Raw genomic sequence first — 18,815 nt, forward strand, 5'->3', positions numbered from 1 at the left:
GCCACGTAGTTTGTGCTTCTTAACGACAGTGAAGCCATGGATGTAGGGAGTGAGGCTAATCACCATTACGTGCAATCCTCTTCACCATGACATTGCTAGTCATGAACCATGCATCACACCAATTTGGAAATCATGTCGAGTTCACATTGAAGGGCGTTCGATATCGCTCGTATGTGAGGGAATATTGTTCGGGAAGTCCTTATCATAAATCACAAGAACGAGTGGTCTTAGTATTGATGCTTGCGAAACTAAGCGTGTAAAATAAACGCTCTTTGTCACCATAAAACAGAAAAAAAAACATTCATGAGCCATTCCACTCTGTGAAGGTGGAGGACCAGCGAAGGTGTTTAGCGAACGACACAGAGGTGACACAGAATTTTTAACAAAGGTACCAACATATTTTTATTGTCCCGGTCGGTGGTCATCGTGACGATAAGTACGCACACACATTCGCGCATCACCTCCGTTATTAAATCTGTCAGTCACGTAAGATGGAATGCCTCATACCTCCGTAAACGCAGCCTCCATTACGACGACCGAAGTGAAACGCTGGGATGATGAGCGGCAACGGAGCCAGCTGTGGACGAAGACGACTCTGGCACGAACGCGGTTGCGCCGAGAGCGCCAACCCATTTGTCGCCTTATTAGGCGCGCACAACGTTACGCACTACATTATATATTCGCATCATTTTAGACACAGGTGGCCGTTAAATCGAGCTCGGACGCGAGTGACGATATGCGCTTGTTGTTGGCGGTGTCACTCTTTAGGGGAGAGTTTTCCCACGCGGATGCCACAAGATCCTAGCCATAGACCACTTCGCTGTAAAAGCGTTTTTGCTCGTTTACCTTGCCGTGAATGAGGAAAGCAGGAGTCCGTCGGACTTTCATTCAAGAATAACAAATGAAAGAAACAGCCATCCTTTCTCATCTAATCTTTCGTCTCAGCTCCCTGATTGTAGCGTCTGTCACACTCCCGAGACAATAGAACACATACTTTGCGTGTGCCCTCAATATGCGACCGAGCGAAGGACACTAAAACGTAGTGTTGACTCTTTGGACTCCCGCCCCTTTTCGGAAGCCAAGATTTTAGGCGCATGGAGAAGCGTTGATCATGCCCAGCGCACCATAAGATCACTTCTGAACTTTATGTGTGAGACGGGCTTAGACGGTCGTCTCTAGGACCTGTGCAGTGTGCAGTGCGCGAAATGTGTTTGTGCGATGACGTTCTGTGCGGACAACACTACTCCTGCGTGTAGTGTGTGAAAAGTGCACAACCGCGTATTGGACAACGTGTGTAAATAGTAGCTCCTTGTACGATATCATAATCACCTGTCACCTACCTCTCTCTGTATCACCCACTTCCCCTTACCCCAGTGAGGAGTAGCAGGCTAGAGACACGCTCTCCAGGCCGACCTCTCCTCCCTTCTCTTCATTAAAATCTACTCTCTCTCTCTCTCTCTCTCGTCTCAGCTACTTACAAGACTAACTGAGTGTAAATGCATCCGAGTGACAATAACAAATTGCTTAACTGGGATTTTAGTATATTTGGGCTGTGGTAGGTAAACGTTATTCTAGCTTTGATCGTAGCTTTGCATTTGTTGCTGGAAATACAATTGGGTAGATTACAATAGCATGTGCTTTATTCTTTTGTACGCATTGCTTCCTAGGGAACAAATGTAACAACGCCTCTCACCAAACAAACCTACTTGATTTGAGAACGATTGATTGACCCACGCTCGAGTAAGGCTGCACACTGTGTGACTACTACAGAAAGACAAAGATATATGCGTTGGAAATCATTCGGCGTAAAGCTGTTTGTTTCATTTAATATTTTTTCAACCCAGAAGCACCTATTCATTAGCAGCTATTATGAAAATACGTTAAAGACAAGAATTACAAAGACTGGGAACCGTTGAGAAACCCGAGGTTGTCGAATTGCACAAAATTATGTTTTCCGTGAGGAAGGCAGCGCAGTCGAGGATGGCCGAAAACTAGGTGTGGTGAGGAAGTTAGCAAATTTGCAGGCGCAAATTGGAATCAGCTAGCGCAAACAAGGGCAATTGGATATCGCAGGGAGAGGCCTTCGTCCTGCAGTGGACATAAATATAGGCTGATGATGATGATGTTACCCGTGAGCGCTGCAATCATGAATCACGAGTCATTGCCACGCAGACTGTCAATCCCACACGACGCAAGAGCTAACCTATTTATAAGCCTTCTTTCTTTCCTCAGGCAATTACAGAGAGGAGTATTGCTACCTCTCAATTTTTAATTACATCTTTGAATGTTATCCATTCTTGATACGTTTATTGTATTATGCCATTAATATCAGCTGAAGTTGTTGGATACTGTGCCTCCCTCACGCCTGTCTGAAACACGGCGACCGTGTGATACGCACAATGGCCAGCAGCAGTCGCGGGCGGCCGATCGCGGTCAGCGCGTCTCGGCCCGCTGCTCTTCGGTCACTGCATGCGAACGGGGCCGCCGCACTGCCCCACTTCCACGAGTAGGCTCTCGCTTTTCAAGGTCACTCGTTGTGCACGGCTGGCGAAGATCAAGTGGTAAACTGCGTACGGCAAAAAAAAAAAAAAAAACGCAGTCAGGATGAGCAGTATTTTAGGTGTTTATATTTAAAATACACTAGCGTATGATTTACGTATTTTATTATTACAATATATTTCAGCTGCCTTCACTCTCGTGTCTTCTACCTTTTCTACATCTCTCTGTACAATAGCATGAAGTACTTTGTACTGTGCGTACTTTCATTTCGTACACTTTAGATATATCGACAAGGTAGGCCCGTAGCGGTTACAGTTAAATCTCACTGAACTTATTCTGAAAATTGTAATCTGATTTCATGTGAGTACCTTTTATTAAGCTTGGTACTCTTTACTGTTCTATATTATTGGATTGCCCTCTTAGACTGAGTTCGAACAATGTTAACAATTGTCTGTGGTACGATGAAGCCTGCATGAAACTGACAATGACGGTTTCTTGATCGTTCTATCCAGTATAAACTTTATCACGGCTTTAATTGCATTTCTTGCCATAGGAAATTCAACTGCGTAGGGACAACAATAGCTTTAAAAGTACGTGTTCCAGAGCGAGGCACAATGCGAGCCGGAGCTATCGAGGCGGGGAACAAAGATGTCGCCCCTCCAAGTTTGGACATACCCTGGATCGTTTAATCGACAGCAAGAGGACAACTCCGAAGCTATGGAGCACACTCGAATCTCCTTTGTCATTTAGAGCATTCTTTAGAGCATCTTTGTCATTTAGAGTCCTCGCCACACCTGCTTTATAATGTGGTATTCATTGTCTGATGCCACAGTACGAAACTTGCGTGAGTTATACGGGAATGTGGGATGTCCAAGGCAACGTGGCTGATTGCACTTGTTAGTGTTGAAGCATCTCTTTTGAAAACGAGAAACTTTTGACAGCGAGACACAAAATGGCCAGAGCAACTCTTCTCAGGTCACCTGCTTTTTGGCATGTAATTTCGGCTGAGACCTACAATGAAGTGCCTGAATATGAGGGGAGATGGTGGCGGCTATTACTTCCAAGAGTCTGGAGCTTCCTTGGGATCTGTAATATATTGAACAAGCATCTGTACCCGAGCTAGGTGGTATGGTGACATTTTAAGGCAGGTAAAGTGAAAGCAAACACGGACCGTGATAATAATGCGGGCATATAGAGCGCTTGTATGTTAATCACCCGTTTCCTGTAATATGTAAGGATGTTGCGGCATACTCTATAACTACGCTGTCATGGTCCAGTGCGAAGCAGAGAGATGCAAGAAAGAGGCAGGCAGGCTGACCAGGCGCACGTCCAGGCTGCTACTCTGCACTGGGGGTGAAGTGGCGAAAAGAGAGAAAACTATGGGGGCACCTCAGCAATTCTTATACTTAGGTTTGAGGCGTTGCTGCGTACGGCGGGGCCGCGCGCTCAAGCGTCGGTCCTATCTTGAAAGCGATCTGCGATGGAGTGCGCATAACTCCGTGTGTTTTCGCCGCTTAGCTCGCGTTGAAGCGAGTGGCAGCACTAAGGTCAATTTTCTGGCTGCTGCGGCCGCGCTTCCTCACTCCAGCGTTCTGACAGCGAGTTTCCGTGGTCATCGAGTGGGATGTGTTCATGTTTGGTGGTGCGCGCGTGACAGCATGCTTGATAATTTAGTGAGCGAATGTTTACAAGTTTATACGGCCGATAAAACTAATATCCTTACTTCATACAGCTGTCTACTAATTTGCTATCGCAATCGATGCTTCGCCTATCGGGTGAAACTGCAACTAAATTTTCAGTTAGGTGAACATACTTTATTTATTTATTTTATTGATAGTGTAAGCCTTCACAGGCTCTTACAGGAGTGGAAATAAAAATACTAAAGTACAGATTGCTAACAAAAAATCATTAAAAAGGAAAAAATGGTCCGTAAATAAAAAATATATAAAATAATCGAAACCTACAGACTAACAGGAAAGGCTACACATTAGACACTCAGTTCGGAATAAGAACTGCATGCGGCATACACATCAAAAACATGCATTATAAAGAACTGCGAGCAGCATACGCATGAATAACATACACTTCGTCAGTAGCGCTTTTGTGCCATTAGAAGGAAGTTTTTTTTCTGCAAAGGGGCAACTTGTTGATAAAAATAATATTTCAGTCTTGCCGGAAAATGCATTGACAGATTCTGAGGACACAATGTCGCGTGGCAGTTTATTCTATAGTTCTATGACCGACGGAAACAAGGAATACTTGAATGTGTTACAGCGGGAAATGCGTAAATGGCCTGGCGCTCTTGTCGTGGTTTGAGTGCCAGTAAGATAGTTTTAGGTACTGGTGTTTGCTTATATGAATGCTGTCGTGATAGAGAGGGTAAATAAGAAGGTATGACGTATTTTGTGTGCCGTTTTTTTCTGCTACGTCTTTCTGAAGACAGCGGGGCTGCACAGTGATCCAAGTAATGCTCTCGCATTAAAGATATGAGCACCATTGGTGCGCACACTTTAACACCGAATCTACAAGCGGTCGTTGCTGCAACAACGAGGATGCTTTCTCCGCCAGCGATGCGTACGACCGTGGTTCGAGATCTGAGAAGGGACCAGCCGGTGTGCTGTTGCCCAGAAGGGCCCTTGTGGTCTGTCACAGAAGCTCTGTATGACCCTTTGTATATGCGTGGGTACATCGTTATATCAAGTTTGTGTAGGAAACGTTTCCGAGCTTTGTTCAGGGGCTGTCTGTACTAGGGCAGCGGAAAATGGCGCCAGAGAAAAGAAGACGGGGACGATGATATACCGGGCTCTTGTGAGAAATGTTCGACTGTCTTCTCAGGGAATCGACTCGATCCGAACCACTTGTTGAGGAATCATAACTGTCACGCATCGTGCCTCTGTCGGTGCAGGCTAATTATTCCCAACTGAATATTGCGGTGTCCTCAGCGCCGTCTTGTCCTTTCAGCTTGTTTCCTTAAAGACCCCGAAGGGGGGGCATATAGGGTTGGGTTACAGAAATACGTAAAAAAAATATCGTCGCATGGCTTTATCGCGCAAATGAATAGCTGCGTTTGCTGTGGTTTAGCGAATGTTTTAGTGCGGACCCGTGGACGATGAACGTGTAATGCAACTGTGACGAGATAGGTAAGCGGCAGGTGTCGTGTAACGCTCGCGATTAGTGTAGAATGGAAAAGGGAGTGGGTGGCAGAAAGACCAAGTAGATAAATTACATTGTGCTTTTCATGCGGTAAAACTGACGTTATAGGAATATGAAGAATTAAGGAACCTTCCGGCATGCTTTAGAATTCATTCAAGATAGTGAGACCTACTTCAGAGGGACTCCAGATGGAGCACAAGTATTCAAGTTTTTATCGTACTAATTATTTATAAGCAAAAATTCCACATGTTGTGGTGCATGGCGCAGACAACGTTTAAGAAAACGCAATGTTTTATTAGCTAGCTGCTGAGATGACGTTAGTGCTGTGTGCGTTCCACAACAGATCATTACATAGGATAATTCCCCAATGTGTTTGTAAACAGATAATGATTCAAGTTGTGTGTTAGCGATGTTGAAAGTCAAGCATAATTGGTTGCAGCGGCTACTGAAGGACATAATTTTACGCTTAGTAGGGTTCAAGGCCAGCCAACACTCTAAATTTGGATGCGGACCAGATCTTGGTAAATGACAATCGGGTCTGATGAGTGAGTAATGGTCTTGTAAAGAACGGAATCGTCAACGAACATACGCATATTAGAAGATACATGCAGGGGCCGGTCATTAATACATATTAAGAATAAGAGGGGGCCGAGAATAGAACCTAGAGGTAAACCAAAAGTTACTTAAATACATGTAGCCAAATGGTTAGATAAAAATTCGGCTGAGAGACCTGAGACTGCTTACGTGCATTACAGTTCCTTTCGTAAAATGTTTCGTTCATTCTCGCCTGCGTTCTAACTGCGACTCGGCAAGGAGAAATAAAAAAGCGCCGAGCGTCTGCCCCCGAGGACTCTGAAAGGCGGCCTTCAATTGGCACCGTCGCGTGCCGACCTTTAGTCAACCAGAACCTGGGGCTTTAGGGTCACGCACCCCTGAGGCTCTATTCCCACCGAGACCAAAATTTACTAAACTTTCTTTTCGAATCCATTCATTAACTTGGTTTACAGGAATCTCCCTGAGAAATTTCTCGTCAAATCAAGCATTTTGACGCGATTTTACTCCTTGAGCCGTCGACCATATTTGGTACCATAATGCGTTCACGCCGCCGACTACGCCGGATTTTCTCATAATGGGGCATATAATGGTTTCGCATTAAAATACTAATTGGAAATGATTACACAAGACCTCGTTTATCCAAGCTGGTACGTTAGGGTGTAAGTTTAAACAGAATAATTTTAACATTAGGGGGCGTACATTGTCAAAAGCAATTGACAGCTATGCAAAGTAAGGGATAGTATGAGGGCGAATCAAAAAGCCCCTATTTTTTTTGTTGCTATATTACGGCTGTAAATGCGAAGTACCATATCCATTCCCTGCAGCGGACCATTCTTGGACCGGCCATGTCTTATCTGCCGGTAGCTCCCCAGCACGTCAGTTGTTGAAGATGGCGCTTCACACGTCCACGGCGCACGAGTGACGAAATGTGATTCGTTTTCTGTGGACGAACGCCTTTCGAAATCCACACGTTTTCGGTGCGCTATATTAGTTAATGTCGGGAGCTCTTGTTACCAGATTTGAAGACGGGAACGGCCTTTCCCACTTTCCAGTCATTTACAGGTACCATACCAGATGCGTGAAACATAGATGGAATAAGGCTGACGAGTTATGTCTGATGTACTTTTTTTACGCTTTAGAATTGATTTCATCGAGTGTGCCCCCTGATGATAGCTTAGTTATGTGAATGACAGATGCCATCTATGGAAAAACCAATAGCAGTCATGAATGAAGTAAATATTACTAGTGTAAAGGCGTTTATTGCAACCGTTGGGTCAGTTCGAGGAGCCGCGAGCACGAGCGGCGTTGTCCGAGCGATGCGCACAGCGCTGGTAAGGATGCCCCACTGCATCGTCCCTACACTAGAGAGAAGTTTAGAAGGCGTGTTTAACACTCATTTGAAAAGACGGAGGACATTTAACATTTCAACACATTATACGTCGGAAAGCAATTCGCCCAACTTGTTTGTAAATATGGCATGGTTTGCAGGTTTTTAATTAATTTCTTACAACAGTTTGCGTGGGTTACTGGTCAGCATATCTGGCAAATCAATATTACCGAAGGAAAACTTACCACTGCGAACTGCTTTTGGATAGCTTTCTCCACTGTTTAATACTTTTCCTATGCCTGAGCAAAACACCACATTTTAGTGGGGTTATGCTCACACCGATGTTCTACTCAACGCGAATCAGGGTCAGTCACGTGGTTAAAGAATCCTAGCTGTCTGGGTCAATCGTTGTCATGCTTCATGCCTCTGTCGGCATAGGCTAATTATTTCGAACTGACCATCGCGGTGTCCGCTACGCCGTGCTCGCGTTTCCAGGGAGTTCCAGTGTTCTTTTAGAGGATGAGTGCATTGAGTTTACATGTTCCCTCCAGATCTGTAACGTGTAACGGCATCGAAATGCTTGCCGTACTAATTATGTTACAGATTGTTACATGAAAGCTAAATAAATTTTGGGGTATTACGTGCAAAAACCATGTTTTCATTCTGAGGCACGCCGTAGCGGGGGACTCCGAATTAATTTTGGCCACCTGGTGTTCTTTAACGTGTCCGCAATGCACGGGACACGGGCGTTCTTGCATTTCGCCCCCATCGAAGTGCGGCCGCCGAACATAAAGTCAAGGCAATGCACGTGCTAATCAGTACAGAGCAGGCCATTCAAAGATAGACCAGGGTGATGACCCGTTATCGAATGGCAGTGAGAGTCTATTATTATTGGAAAATTGGGAAATTGTCGTCCAGCCGATTGTAGCCACGAAGATACAAAATAAATCAATACAGGTTTCTCAGAAAAAAAAGCTTCGCAGACGAATGAATGGATGGAGAAACTTTATTAAAATGTGTCTTGGTCATCAGTTCCGTGGTAGCTTGCAAGGTAGCGAAACATTTCTGATTGCAGCACTCAGCTGCCATGTTCAGTACCACTGTACTTGAAGTTCTCGATTCATTTGCCCTCACGCTGCGATCAGGTTCGTCCAATTGTGGTAACCTAGCGGAAACCTCGGACGTCCATTGTTATATCCTGTACCTTCCAAATATCTGTGTTTATGCTATGGTCTTTGAAACCAAAGCTTTTCTTTTTCTTTTTTTAGACTCACACATCCTAATGGAAGGAACCAACGTGACCAGCAGCACCGCGAAACCTGAAACCATAACGTACCGAATGACGGTACTAGACAGTTTGCAGAATGACACCGAGCTCTACAACACGACCTCCGGAAGCGTCATTATCGTGGGGCGTAATGCCAGACAACGATCCAAGTTTTTCGAGCGGGATCCGACTTTCACCAACGCCGAGTCGAGGACCTCCGGTTTTCGCAAGGCGAAAATCATCCAGGCTAGTGGCGACCCGGCGACGAGTGGCCGGAACCGCGGCTACTCCGACCCAGCACCCGAATCTCGGATAGTCAACGATCCTGAAAGCTATTTCCCCATTAAGGGTTTCATCCCAATCATAGGAGTCCCCGAAAAGAAGCCCGACCACCTTCACCGTGGTTCCCAACATTTTGTGCCCAGCGACTTCTTCGCATCCGTTGGTCCAAAAAGGAACGGTCCGGTTTCGGCCGAGCCCACGATGCCTCCAGCCGCTTACTACCCGCGGAAGCAGCAGCAGTCTTCCAACGGCCTCCCACCGATTGTGCGACCAGACTGGGCCAATAAACAAGACCAAAAGACTGCCGCAGTTAACTTTCAGCCCCGCCCCGGCAAGCAGCTGGACGAAGGACGCAGACCTTTCGGCAACGCGCTGGGGGCGTCGTATGTGTCTGGCTCGGACGTGCCCCCGGAGTACCCCGTGGCTCCCGACTTGGCAATCCCAGAGTGCGTATGTGTACCCTTCTACCTGTGCAAGGAGGGCTACTTGGCGAACCCCCGACTGGACCAGCCGAGCAGACCAGGTTTCAGTGACCCCGGCCTGCTCATTCCCATCGACGAGCGAAGCAACGACAAGGTTGATGTGCGCAACGGGAGCGTCGTTGAGTCCCGAATGAGGAGGGACGCCAACGAGGTGAGAGCGCTCGCATCAACGCTTGCTTACGCTGCGTGCTGGGCGACCATGTCACGGGCGTGAAACTTGCAATATTAAAGCAGGCAGCTAAAGAACACGAGCAAAGTACAGTACAGTAGCACAACGATGGCGAATCATCGACTGGCGCTAACTTAAGCTTGAATATTGTGTGAGCTCTCCAAAGTACACCGGCCTTCGCGCCATCAATCTTTTTTACGCCCCCCCCCCCCCCGCCCCCTCACATTTGACGCTCTCAACTTAATGCAGTTGCTCGGTTTTTACAGCTAATGTTAGTTCAGATCATTTCGTTTGCTTGGACAAACGGAGACATTCCACTATACGCAATGGTCGTCGACTGCGACACTGCGGGGCGCTGTCGCTTGATGTGACCTTAAGGTATTTCAGGCCACCCTTCATTCCGAAAGTGGCACAAGTGTTCACAAACGGCAAACTGCGGTTACTGTGTGTACAATATTCAAGCTTAAGTTAGCGCCAGTGCTGGTCGATGATTCGCCCTCGTTGTGCTACTGTACTGTACTTTGCTTGTTTTCTTTAGCTTCCTGCTTTAATATTGCAAGTTTCACGCCCGTGACATTTCTCTCTGTTTTTAGCGTTAAAGGGACACTAAAGTCAAATAAAAAGTCAAGCTAAAGTGATAGAGCAATGCTCTAGAACGTCTAAGGTGTCAATATAATCACGAGCAGAGCTTTAGTAATCGAGAAATTGAGGTAAATGCAGGACATGATAAGAGATTCCTCAGGGAGATTCTAGTACTTACCCGATGACGAAGGTATTCCTAAAAAAATATATGTCACTTGTACTCAACCACTCGTATTGAAAAGATTGTTTCGTTGGATTATAAGGCGGAAGAAAATGCTACTTGTCTGCTTCTATTAGATTCTTAGAAAAATACTTTTTTGGCGTTACACTTGATAGCAATACGGGCGGTCAAAACGTTTTCGCTCGACTCTGCACCTCGCGCGCTTTCGAGTTTCCGAAGTTTCGTTATCGCGTAGTGCTGCGCTGGTGTTGCTGGCTCGCTAAACTCGCACTTGATATTGATAGCAGCTTGAGAGTCGCGATGGCACGTCCAGACGGTGACCAGCTTCGTCGCCCGACGTCGCATTGCTGGAGTCCTCGCTGCTTTCGCGCTCGGAAGAGCGGGTGTCGAGGCCGCCGTCGTAGTACGCAACGACGCCGGCAGCGCGAGTCTTCAGCAGCATGTCACGATCATCGGAGCTTCAATCGCTAAAATGGAGCCCAGCATCGCGAGCCAATGTGTCGTTGTCAGGGTCATCAACTAGTTGGCCCATTGCGACAAGCGTCGACGATCACCGTGTTTACAACTCGGCGCGCGCTTAACCTTCCGCTATGGTGGCTACTAGCTAGCCACCATACTTCTTCTTTCGCACTGCATTCGGCTCTGTCATGGCTGTTTATGGCCGCGTGTTTGCGCTTTCCGCAAAAAAAAAGCCGTAGTACCGTCTGCGGACGCCGTTTTACTCACCGGCGGCACAACGTCGCTATAGGGCCATGACGTCACCACTCCTTGCTCGGGCGGGCGATTTGAATTACGTTAGAGGTACGCGGACGCTTCAGACACCCCTTTTTCTTAAAATAAGTATTTTCTGGGCACGAAACAAGCGCTTCGACGTTTCTGGTATGATAGTTTAACAGTCCACGTTGAAATAATGTTTGCCTTTAGTGTCCCTTTAAGCATAGGTTTCTTTCCTTTTTTTCTTTAGAGCTTGCTCTGTGTCTCTTGATTCGTTTTATTGTTATCATTTGTTTTATTTTGCTGTTTTGTCTTTATTTTGCTGGACTTTGCGCAGAGCGAAGCGGCTTTGGAGGCAGCACCTGCCTACGCGACGGACATTATGCAACGTATGCTGGGCAGATCCAGCTTCGGCCAGTGCGGCGTCCTGCGTACGTGCTGCAAGCTGCCAAGTTCAGCGCACCGCGGTGGGCCCGTGTTTCAGCCAGGAATTCAGCCCGAGATCATGGCCCAGCTGTTCCCCAAGAAAGCGGCCTTTGGATCACCGCACAGGAGGCCCGTTCCCAACTTCCCACTGCCATTTGTAAGTGCTTTTTCGCGCACTTCATGGCTCCGTTTGTGGCAAGATGAAACAGGACTTTTGGATGGCGCTAAATATTGTTGTAGAGGAAAAAAAAAACAATAGGCCGGGCGAAGATAGAACTGTTCACGTGGCAAATCCGGGAGCGAACACGTTATCTCATTAAAGAAACGCGCGGTGCAACTGCACTACTTAAGCGATCCCAGGAATTTTGAATAGCAAGGTGAGATGCCCAATTGTGGAGCGAGGAAGCTAGTGCCGCGAGAGAAATCATGCGGCACCGGAACGCTAGAAACAGCACCGCGCAGCACGATGTACAACATTCGACTTCCAAAAAATACCGACACAAACGTTCACATTCGTGCTAGTTGAAGCATTTCACTAAACCCATCGCGTACTATAAGCTGCCGCAAACCAGCGTCCTTCGCTACAGAGTAGTTCAAAGGAAGCTCATTCTTCTTACAGCGAAGCTGTATACCTCTCGTTGTTCGGAACATTTCGTGGCGTAAACACAAAACGCCAGGTTAACAGTTGAAGGCATAACTTCTTGCGCAATCAGGCGTACCGAATATATAGAAAATACAGTATCGCTTTATTCCTATGTGCGTCACCAACCTACAAGTTCCTATGTATGTATGTATATATATATATATATATATATATATATATATACTTAGTGACGTCACCACGCTTTCTTATATGAAAGCGAGATCCGTCTAGCAACTCATTCAGTTCATTCTAAGACAGACGATTTCCGTGGGTAGACCGCGGAAATTAAAGACACCAGAAGAACACCGTGCATAAAATGCTCGACCATGTGTGGTGTTTGATACAGCTTCGTTGGACATTCACGTTCGCAGGGCGGGATGGCGGCCAGTTTTTTACAGCGTAAGCTGTTATGGGCTCATAGCCGTTTCGGGTCGCGATGATGCCGCCGCCCCGTAGCCGCCATGGGGCTGCCCAGAGGGCGCTGCAAAAATGGTCCTAAAAGGCGTACTCAATCCGAAACTGGGTAGTACCAAGCTCGGTCGTCTGCTTCGGAAAGCGCGTTTACAATTTGGACCCGCCACTTTCGGTTGTGTTGTACCGCGGACTGCAGCGAATATCGGGCGCCGAAGATTTTTTTTCATGGGTGGCACGCTGCGGAAAGGCAAGAAATGATGCAACGCCGAATACGTGTCAGCCTTTCAAGAAGTAAACGGCCAAGTGTTAGCGCGGTGTCACTCGCAACTGAAGCGAGTCGCGTACGAAGTTGAACTTCAGGTAAGGTTTGCACGCTGCTAGATTCAGGCGCACAAACGCGAGGAAATGCTTGCTATAAATGAATTCACAGCAGCGATAAGCAGACTTCATGTGTACGTAACTATTCGAGCGCGCGATCGTATACGCGCCGCAACAGCAGCGGTCTTTCAGCATGCCGCGAAATGGCGGGCATCCTGCAATCTTTGTTGACTGCATGCCGCTAGACAAGTAGTTATGCCTGCCCAGAAGTAGCGGCCATTTGTCCCTTTAGCAACTGATAAATAATTGATGCATTGCATATGAGCTCCCAGTAACGTACGTGCGAGTCGCGCTCCAGCGCGGGCTCGTGTGCGGCTCGCCTGATGTAGCTCTTAATGACAACGTTCGAACATCGATGTGCTGTAATCAATACTGTCTTGCTGCGCTGCCTCAACGTGCTGGCTTGAGGCCAAGGATGAGCACATTTAACTCTCAAACCTGTGCTGCTCGTAGTGGGGTAATGCAGTTATCCAGCGCGCCCGACGCTCCGCTTCGTGAGGCCTTGAAAGAAAACGGTAGAATCTGATGTTGGGATTCAGGCCTTCTTGCTCGTGGCAGCTCACGACGCAGCAGTATAACGACGGTGACGCTTTTTCGAGGCTGAGCTAGGTCTCTGCGGATCGGCGTCGCCGATTCCTTCTGCTTCCAGCATTACGTCTCACGGCACACGGAGAGTCCGTTTTCGTTAAACTAGGCTGCGGCCCGCTTCGCAGCGTGGTCTCTGAGAAGTGACGAGCCTTTTCGCACTCGCAACAGGGCCGAAAAAAGTGCGAATCGACGTAAACCTCGCACATAGAAACGTGCTTCGCCACAGCCACTCAAGCTGGTACTACCCTTCTTCTCTCGCTGCCACCAGGCACCGCTACTATACCTCAAACTCCAGCGCAAGACCCCCATCGCATGCGAAAAGAGTACCCGCTCTTCGCCGGGATCGAACCCAGGCCCGCTACGAGGGAGGCGGATACTCTACCACTGAGCCACGCAAGCGCTTGCTATCCGAGGGCGGGAAAGGCGCTAGCCATCGGCGATGGAACGCATCGTCTTGCACGCGCGACGGCGTCCCAAGCGCGTTCCTGATGCATTCACTTAATTTACTAGGTAATACTGTCGAAACGCTCGTCTAGCTTATGCTGTGACTGTGCTGCTTGTGCCGCGCAGGCCTGGCATTTTTTTTCCCTTTGGCAACGCTTCTGCTTTTATTACAAGACGGGCGCAGAATAACAGATAAATCATAGACATGATGAGCACATCTCATATAGGCTTCATCAGTGTATGCGCGTTAATAAGCAACCTTCTTCATCAACTAACCAAAAAAGCTTTTAGAGCGCAGCTCTTAGGCACCCGTTCCTGCAACGAGCGTCGGCGTCGCACCTCGTAACCGAGCACACAGCGAGGGTGAACGCCGAGTGCAGCAGGAGATGAAAAACGGCAACAGCGAAGAGAAGGTATGGCGAAAGCGTGAGAAGAAAAGCGTAGTGCTGCGCAAGACGATGCCTACGAAGTGGCGCCACAATGCGCTTCGTCTATTCACCAACGCGCGGTGGCAGCTGTGAATCGCGTCCACGGTATGGCACTCTTTTCGCCGGCCAAAACTTTCACTGTGCTGAAGAATGTGCACGTTGTGCCTTATGTGTGCTGGCTTTCTATTTCTTCTTTCAGGACTGTTTAAAGTAGGTGCATGCGCAGAGGGTCATTGACAGATGTCGGTCATGTTATTTATTATGTTTAGAAGAACACGTCCCCTCACGTTTCACAAGAAACACAGAACCCTGGACAGTGCACCGTTTTAGAACTAATTACAGCTCACAAATGCTAAAGAGCTTACCAAGGCTTTTACATGCTTACCAAGGCTTTTACATGCTTACAACAAATCTGGAATTGATATATGTGCCCTAACCCCATCAGAATTTTCTCGACTAAATCATCAGGACTCACATTCATGTTAAGACGGTCAGCTATTTGAGGAGTGCAGATTAGTTCATTGTGCGGCTTCTTGTTTACGTTTACATTATATATATATATATATATATATATATATATATATATATATACATACATAACGTTGTGTAACTGCTCTACGCGCAACCACTCACGTTTAACTTAGTGCTTCTCATGCAATCTTTTAGAATTGTGTACTTTTAATGAGAGCAGCATTCCGGGCAAATTGACCAGTACGCCCAGGGCAGGATGTTTTGCAAGCTGCATTCGCAGCTTTTCTTCCCTGCCTCCTTCAATCTGTTGGAATTAAGGATATTCAATTCCATATCTCAGTAGGCTTAGCAGCTAAGCAAAGCCTAGCTCGCAGGTTAGCGTCACAGATTAGACATACTAGCCTGTTTTTTCGTCAAACTGTAGTCCTCTCTACAAACCGTTTCGCGACCTAAATGATACCGTAGTGTCATCTTCATCAGCGCGACTCAAATCATCAGCGCTGTGCATCTGGCTCGAGCCACGAGACACACGCGCTCTCATTCGCGGTCGGGCACCAGCCGCCGTTCCGTTTGTCACTTCGCCTTCGCGTTTCCTTCGATCCCTAATAAATGCGTGGACAACGGCACGCCACGATGACTGCCGTCGCGTCGTTAGTCAATAGTCAATAAAACAGGGACGCGGCTGCTTTTCGAAAAAAAAGGGCAACCAAAGTCAGCGCGAATGAAGGCAAGGACAACGTACAGGGTATGGGTACTTAGATGTTCTAAAATCGGAGGACATGAAACATAATGCTATGTTGCATAAATGTATATTTTCACATCATTTTAATTATTTCCTTCGTTTTACTGTCAGACCTGACAATCTTTTCTTTACACCATCTATTTATTTCATTCATGTCGAGGGTTTTCCTTTCCTTGTGTTTTCGCGCATGTGCGTCGAAATTTTTTTTTTCACGTCGGCGTTTGTGTACGCGCATCTTTTTTCTTCTTTTTTTTTACCAGCAAGCTAGGTGGGCCGATCCCAAAGATAAGACAGTCTATGGTGCAATGGGGTTAATTTTCGACTATAGTGCTGCTAATTACACCCGTACAGTGAAATTTTTCTGCTCTGAAAGTAATTCATGCTTTTTTTCTCTCTATTTGAGACCTACATCTTGATATCTGTGGCGATTCGTTGCGACATTCCAAAGTCACGAGATTGCGCCTTTTCTTGGGAAGTTACATACATATCCAGATCCAAGATACGCAAAACTCGTTTGAAATTAGCGAATAACACTTGAAAAATCTTTGGGATGTGTACTCAACGGCTAACAGTAACGCTGAAAATGCGCCGGAAAATTAGAGGACGCTTAAGCTTCGCCTTTAATAGTGGAACGCGATAGCATTCAAATATCCCTGACTGTTTCTCACGCTTCCCAGCAACTGTAGGTTATGTAGCCGTAATGTTTACTAGGAAACGCTGGCGGCGAACGCTGTGCACGAAGGGGAGCTTTCTGGTAGAAACGCATTTTCAGATTTCCGTTATTGTTCGGCCCATTTCATCCTGAGAAGATAAAAGGCAGGCGCTGTGTTTGGTGACATTTGCCGTGACTGCCTGGCGAATGAGGAGGTTGCGAGAGGCATTCACAGTGGAGCCCTTTGTTTCCGGCGCCAGACGCTCTTTCCTCGTTCGCTCGGTTACGAGGCACGCAGGAACGGGCACCTAAGATGTGCGCTCTAAAAGTGGAGCCACACATTATGATATGCACACGCGATTTTGACAAGGAGCCCTGACACAGCGAGGCCGTTTTACCACCTTGTAATAACTGGAGGAAAAATTCACCATTGGTTTAGTCGCTCGGTGTAAATAATGCCAACAGATATAGTCCTGCGCAAGTCTTAAGATACTGCAACTCAGCTTTAGAAGGCAACTCGCAAATACAGCCAAGTCCTTTCCTGTGTTCGTTGAAAACTTTCAATATATCTGCGACATGGCAATTGTCGTAGGTTTCAAGATTATCAAAAATCATCATACTTGAGCATTTTTATTGCTAGGTAAACCAAAATTGTTTTCAAAATCGCGATACCCTTTAGCCAGGAAGATATCGCTGATGGATGAAGCTATGCTGTTGATCCAATACAGATGCGCGACTTTTGAACATAGGTGTTACCTAACCATTCAACAAAGGTGGAACCCAAATAAAAAAAAGTTGTAGAAAGGATTCTGCGGAAAGGCCACTGTGGCTAGTAAACGAAATTTCATCATTATCCTCTGTAATACTGATTGCATGCAGAGCAGTCACTCATGTGCTAGCGAATGAAATGTTTTGCCCGTCAAGAGTAAAGGCGTGAAATTGTCCTGGCTCGTTTTCTTTATAGTGTACAACTAAACCCCTCTGAATTATCAATAAGAAAAGGATCCTTCATGCGCAAAGAGGCAAATTGCTTCTCCAAGTAACCAGATAGTGCGAGCTGCCAGGAGCCTTTTTCTGTGATTATGGCCCTAGAATGTATGTCACCCTCAGGGATCTTAGCTGTAAAAAAAAACCAAGATGAAAGCTTTTTGCTTTCTTCGCACTCTATGGAAACGGCAGGAAATTCTAGGAATCTAGATGAACAAAGGTGGAACCCAAATTAAAAGAACAAAAGTGTTTAACCTTCGACTAACTCACTGTAATTGCCATGAGACCTTATTAGCCACCTCGCAAGTTCAGTATAGCATGAGGCATCACAGTCCAGGACCATGTCATGCCTTCAGTGTGGACATTCAAGGCTTATTATTGCAATTATCGGCCTTCGTCGTCGTCATCTCCGCTGTCGTCGCCATCATGATCTGCGTAAACTCCAAGTACGGTAACATTGTGGACGGGCGCCATATGCTGTGCATGCGAGTGAGAACGTGGTTGTTTAGTAACTATGGTGTTGTGCTGCTAATCACAAGGTCGCGGGATCAAATCCCGGCCACGGCAGCCGCATTTCGATGGGGGCGAAATGCAAAGACACGCGTGCACTTAGATTGAGGTGCACGTTAAATGAGTCCGCATGGTCCAAATTATTCCGGAGTCCCGCCCTACGGCGTGCCTCCTAATCAGATCGTCGTTTTGGCACGTAAAACCCAATCATTTAATTATGTTAAATTTTTGGTTAATAATAATAGTAAGAATAATACAATAAACTACCATTAATACGAACGCGGTTAAGCCGAATTCTCGCATATAAGGAATAAGGACCCTCAGTATACAAAAAACTCGCCGATACATCAGGATGTATTACAGCGCTCTTAGTGTGCTCTATTTCCTAGATTGGGGCGCTACGTGAGAACCGCCTTGATGTATCAGCATTGTACACCAATGAGCGCTCGCTGTATCAATTTCGTATATGGCATACGGAGCATCTCTTTTACTGGCCTTAGATGATCATAAAGCGATCTGGTGCGTCGCTATTCCCAGCGGAAGCCAGTGCGCCGTCCCCCGGTGCCCATCGATGCCACTTTGCCCTTTCCTGCGCCCTCGGTGGGCGTGCTCGGACCAGTGCTCCCGCCGCAGCAACCGGAGGCGTCGTTCCCGATATGCGGAGCCCGAAATGCGTTCGGCATCCACGGCCGCGTCAAGAATCTCCACTACCCGGAGAGCGGTGCAGACTTCGCCGAGTTCCCCTGGCATGTGGGTACATTTTTTTTAATGCGATTAGCCTTATTTGAATACTTGAGCCTGCCTATCTATCTATCTATCCTCTTACGTCGACCTAGTGACCCCTACCAGCTTGAGCCCTAGGTCGCCATGCCACCGTTCAATCATCCTCATTCCAGGTCTGTGACCATGCTGTCCTCGTCA

General features: G+C 46.9%; 1 protein-coding gene across 1 annotated transcript in view; it reads left to right on the top strand.

The window, feature by feature from the left end:
- The first annotated feature begins 2,399 nt into the window (after nucleotides 1-2,399).
- LOC119454638 (uncharacterized) overlaps nucleotides 2,400-18,815 on the top strand; it is a 60,183-nt gene continuing 43,767 nt past the window's right edge. Inside the window, exons 1-6 of the mRNA XM_049668145.1 lie at nucleotides 2,400-2,506; nucleotides 2,967-3,065; nucleotides 4,984-5,111; nucleotides 8,803-9,716; nucleotides 11,549-11,794; nucleotides 18,432-18,644. Coding sequence (XP_049524102.1) covers nucleotides 2,400-2,506; nucleotides 2,967-3,065; nucleotides 4,984-5,111; nucleotides 8,803-9,716; nucleotides 11,549-11,794; nucleotides 18,432-18,644 — 1,707 coding nt within the window. The remainder of the gene's footprint in view (nucleotides 2,507-2,966; nucleotides 3,066-4,983; nucleotides 5,112-8,802; nucleotides 9,717-11,548; nucleotides 11,795-18,431; nucleotides 18,645-18,815) is intronic.

Source organism: Dermacentor silvarum, chromosome 5 (genome assembly GCF_013339745.2).
Source record: "Dermacentor silvarum isolate Dsil-2018 chromosome 5, BIME_Dsil_1.4, whole genome shotgun sequence".
NCBI lineage: Eukaryota > Metazoa > Arthropoda > Arachnida > Ixodida > Ixodidae > Dermacentor > Dermacentor silvarum.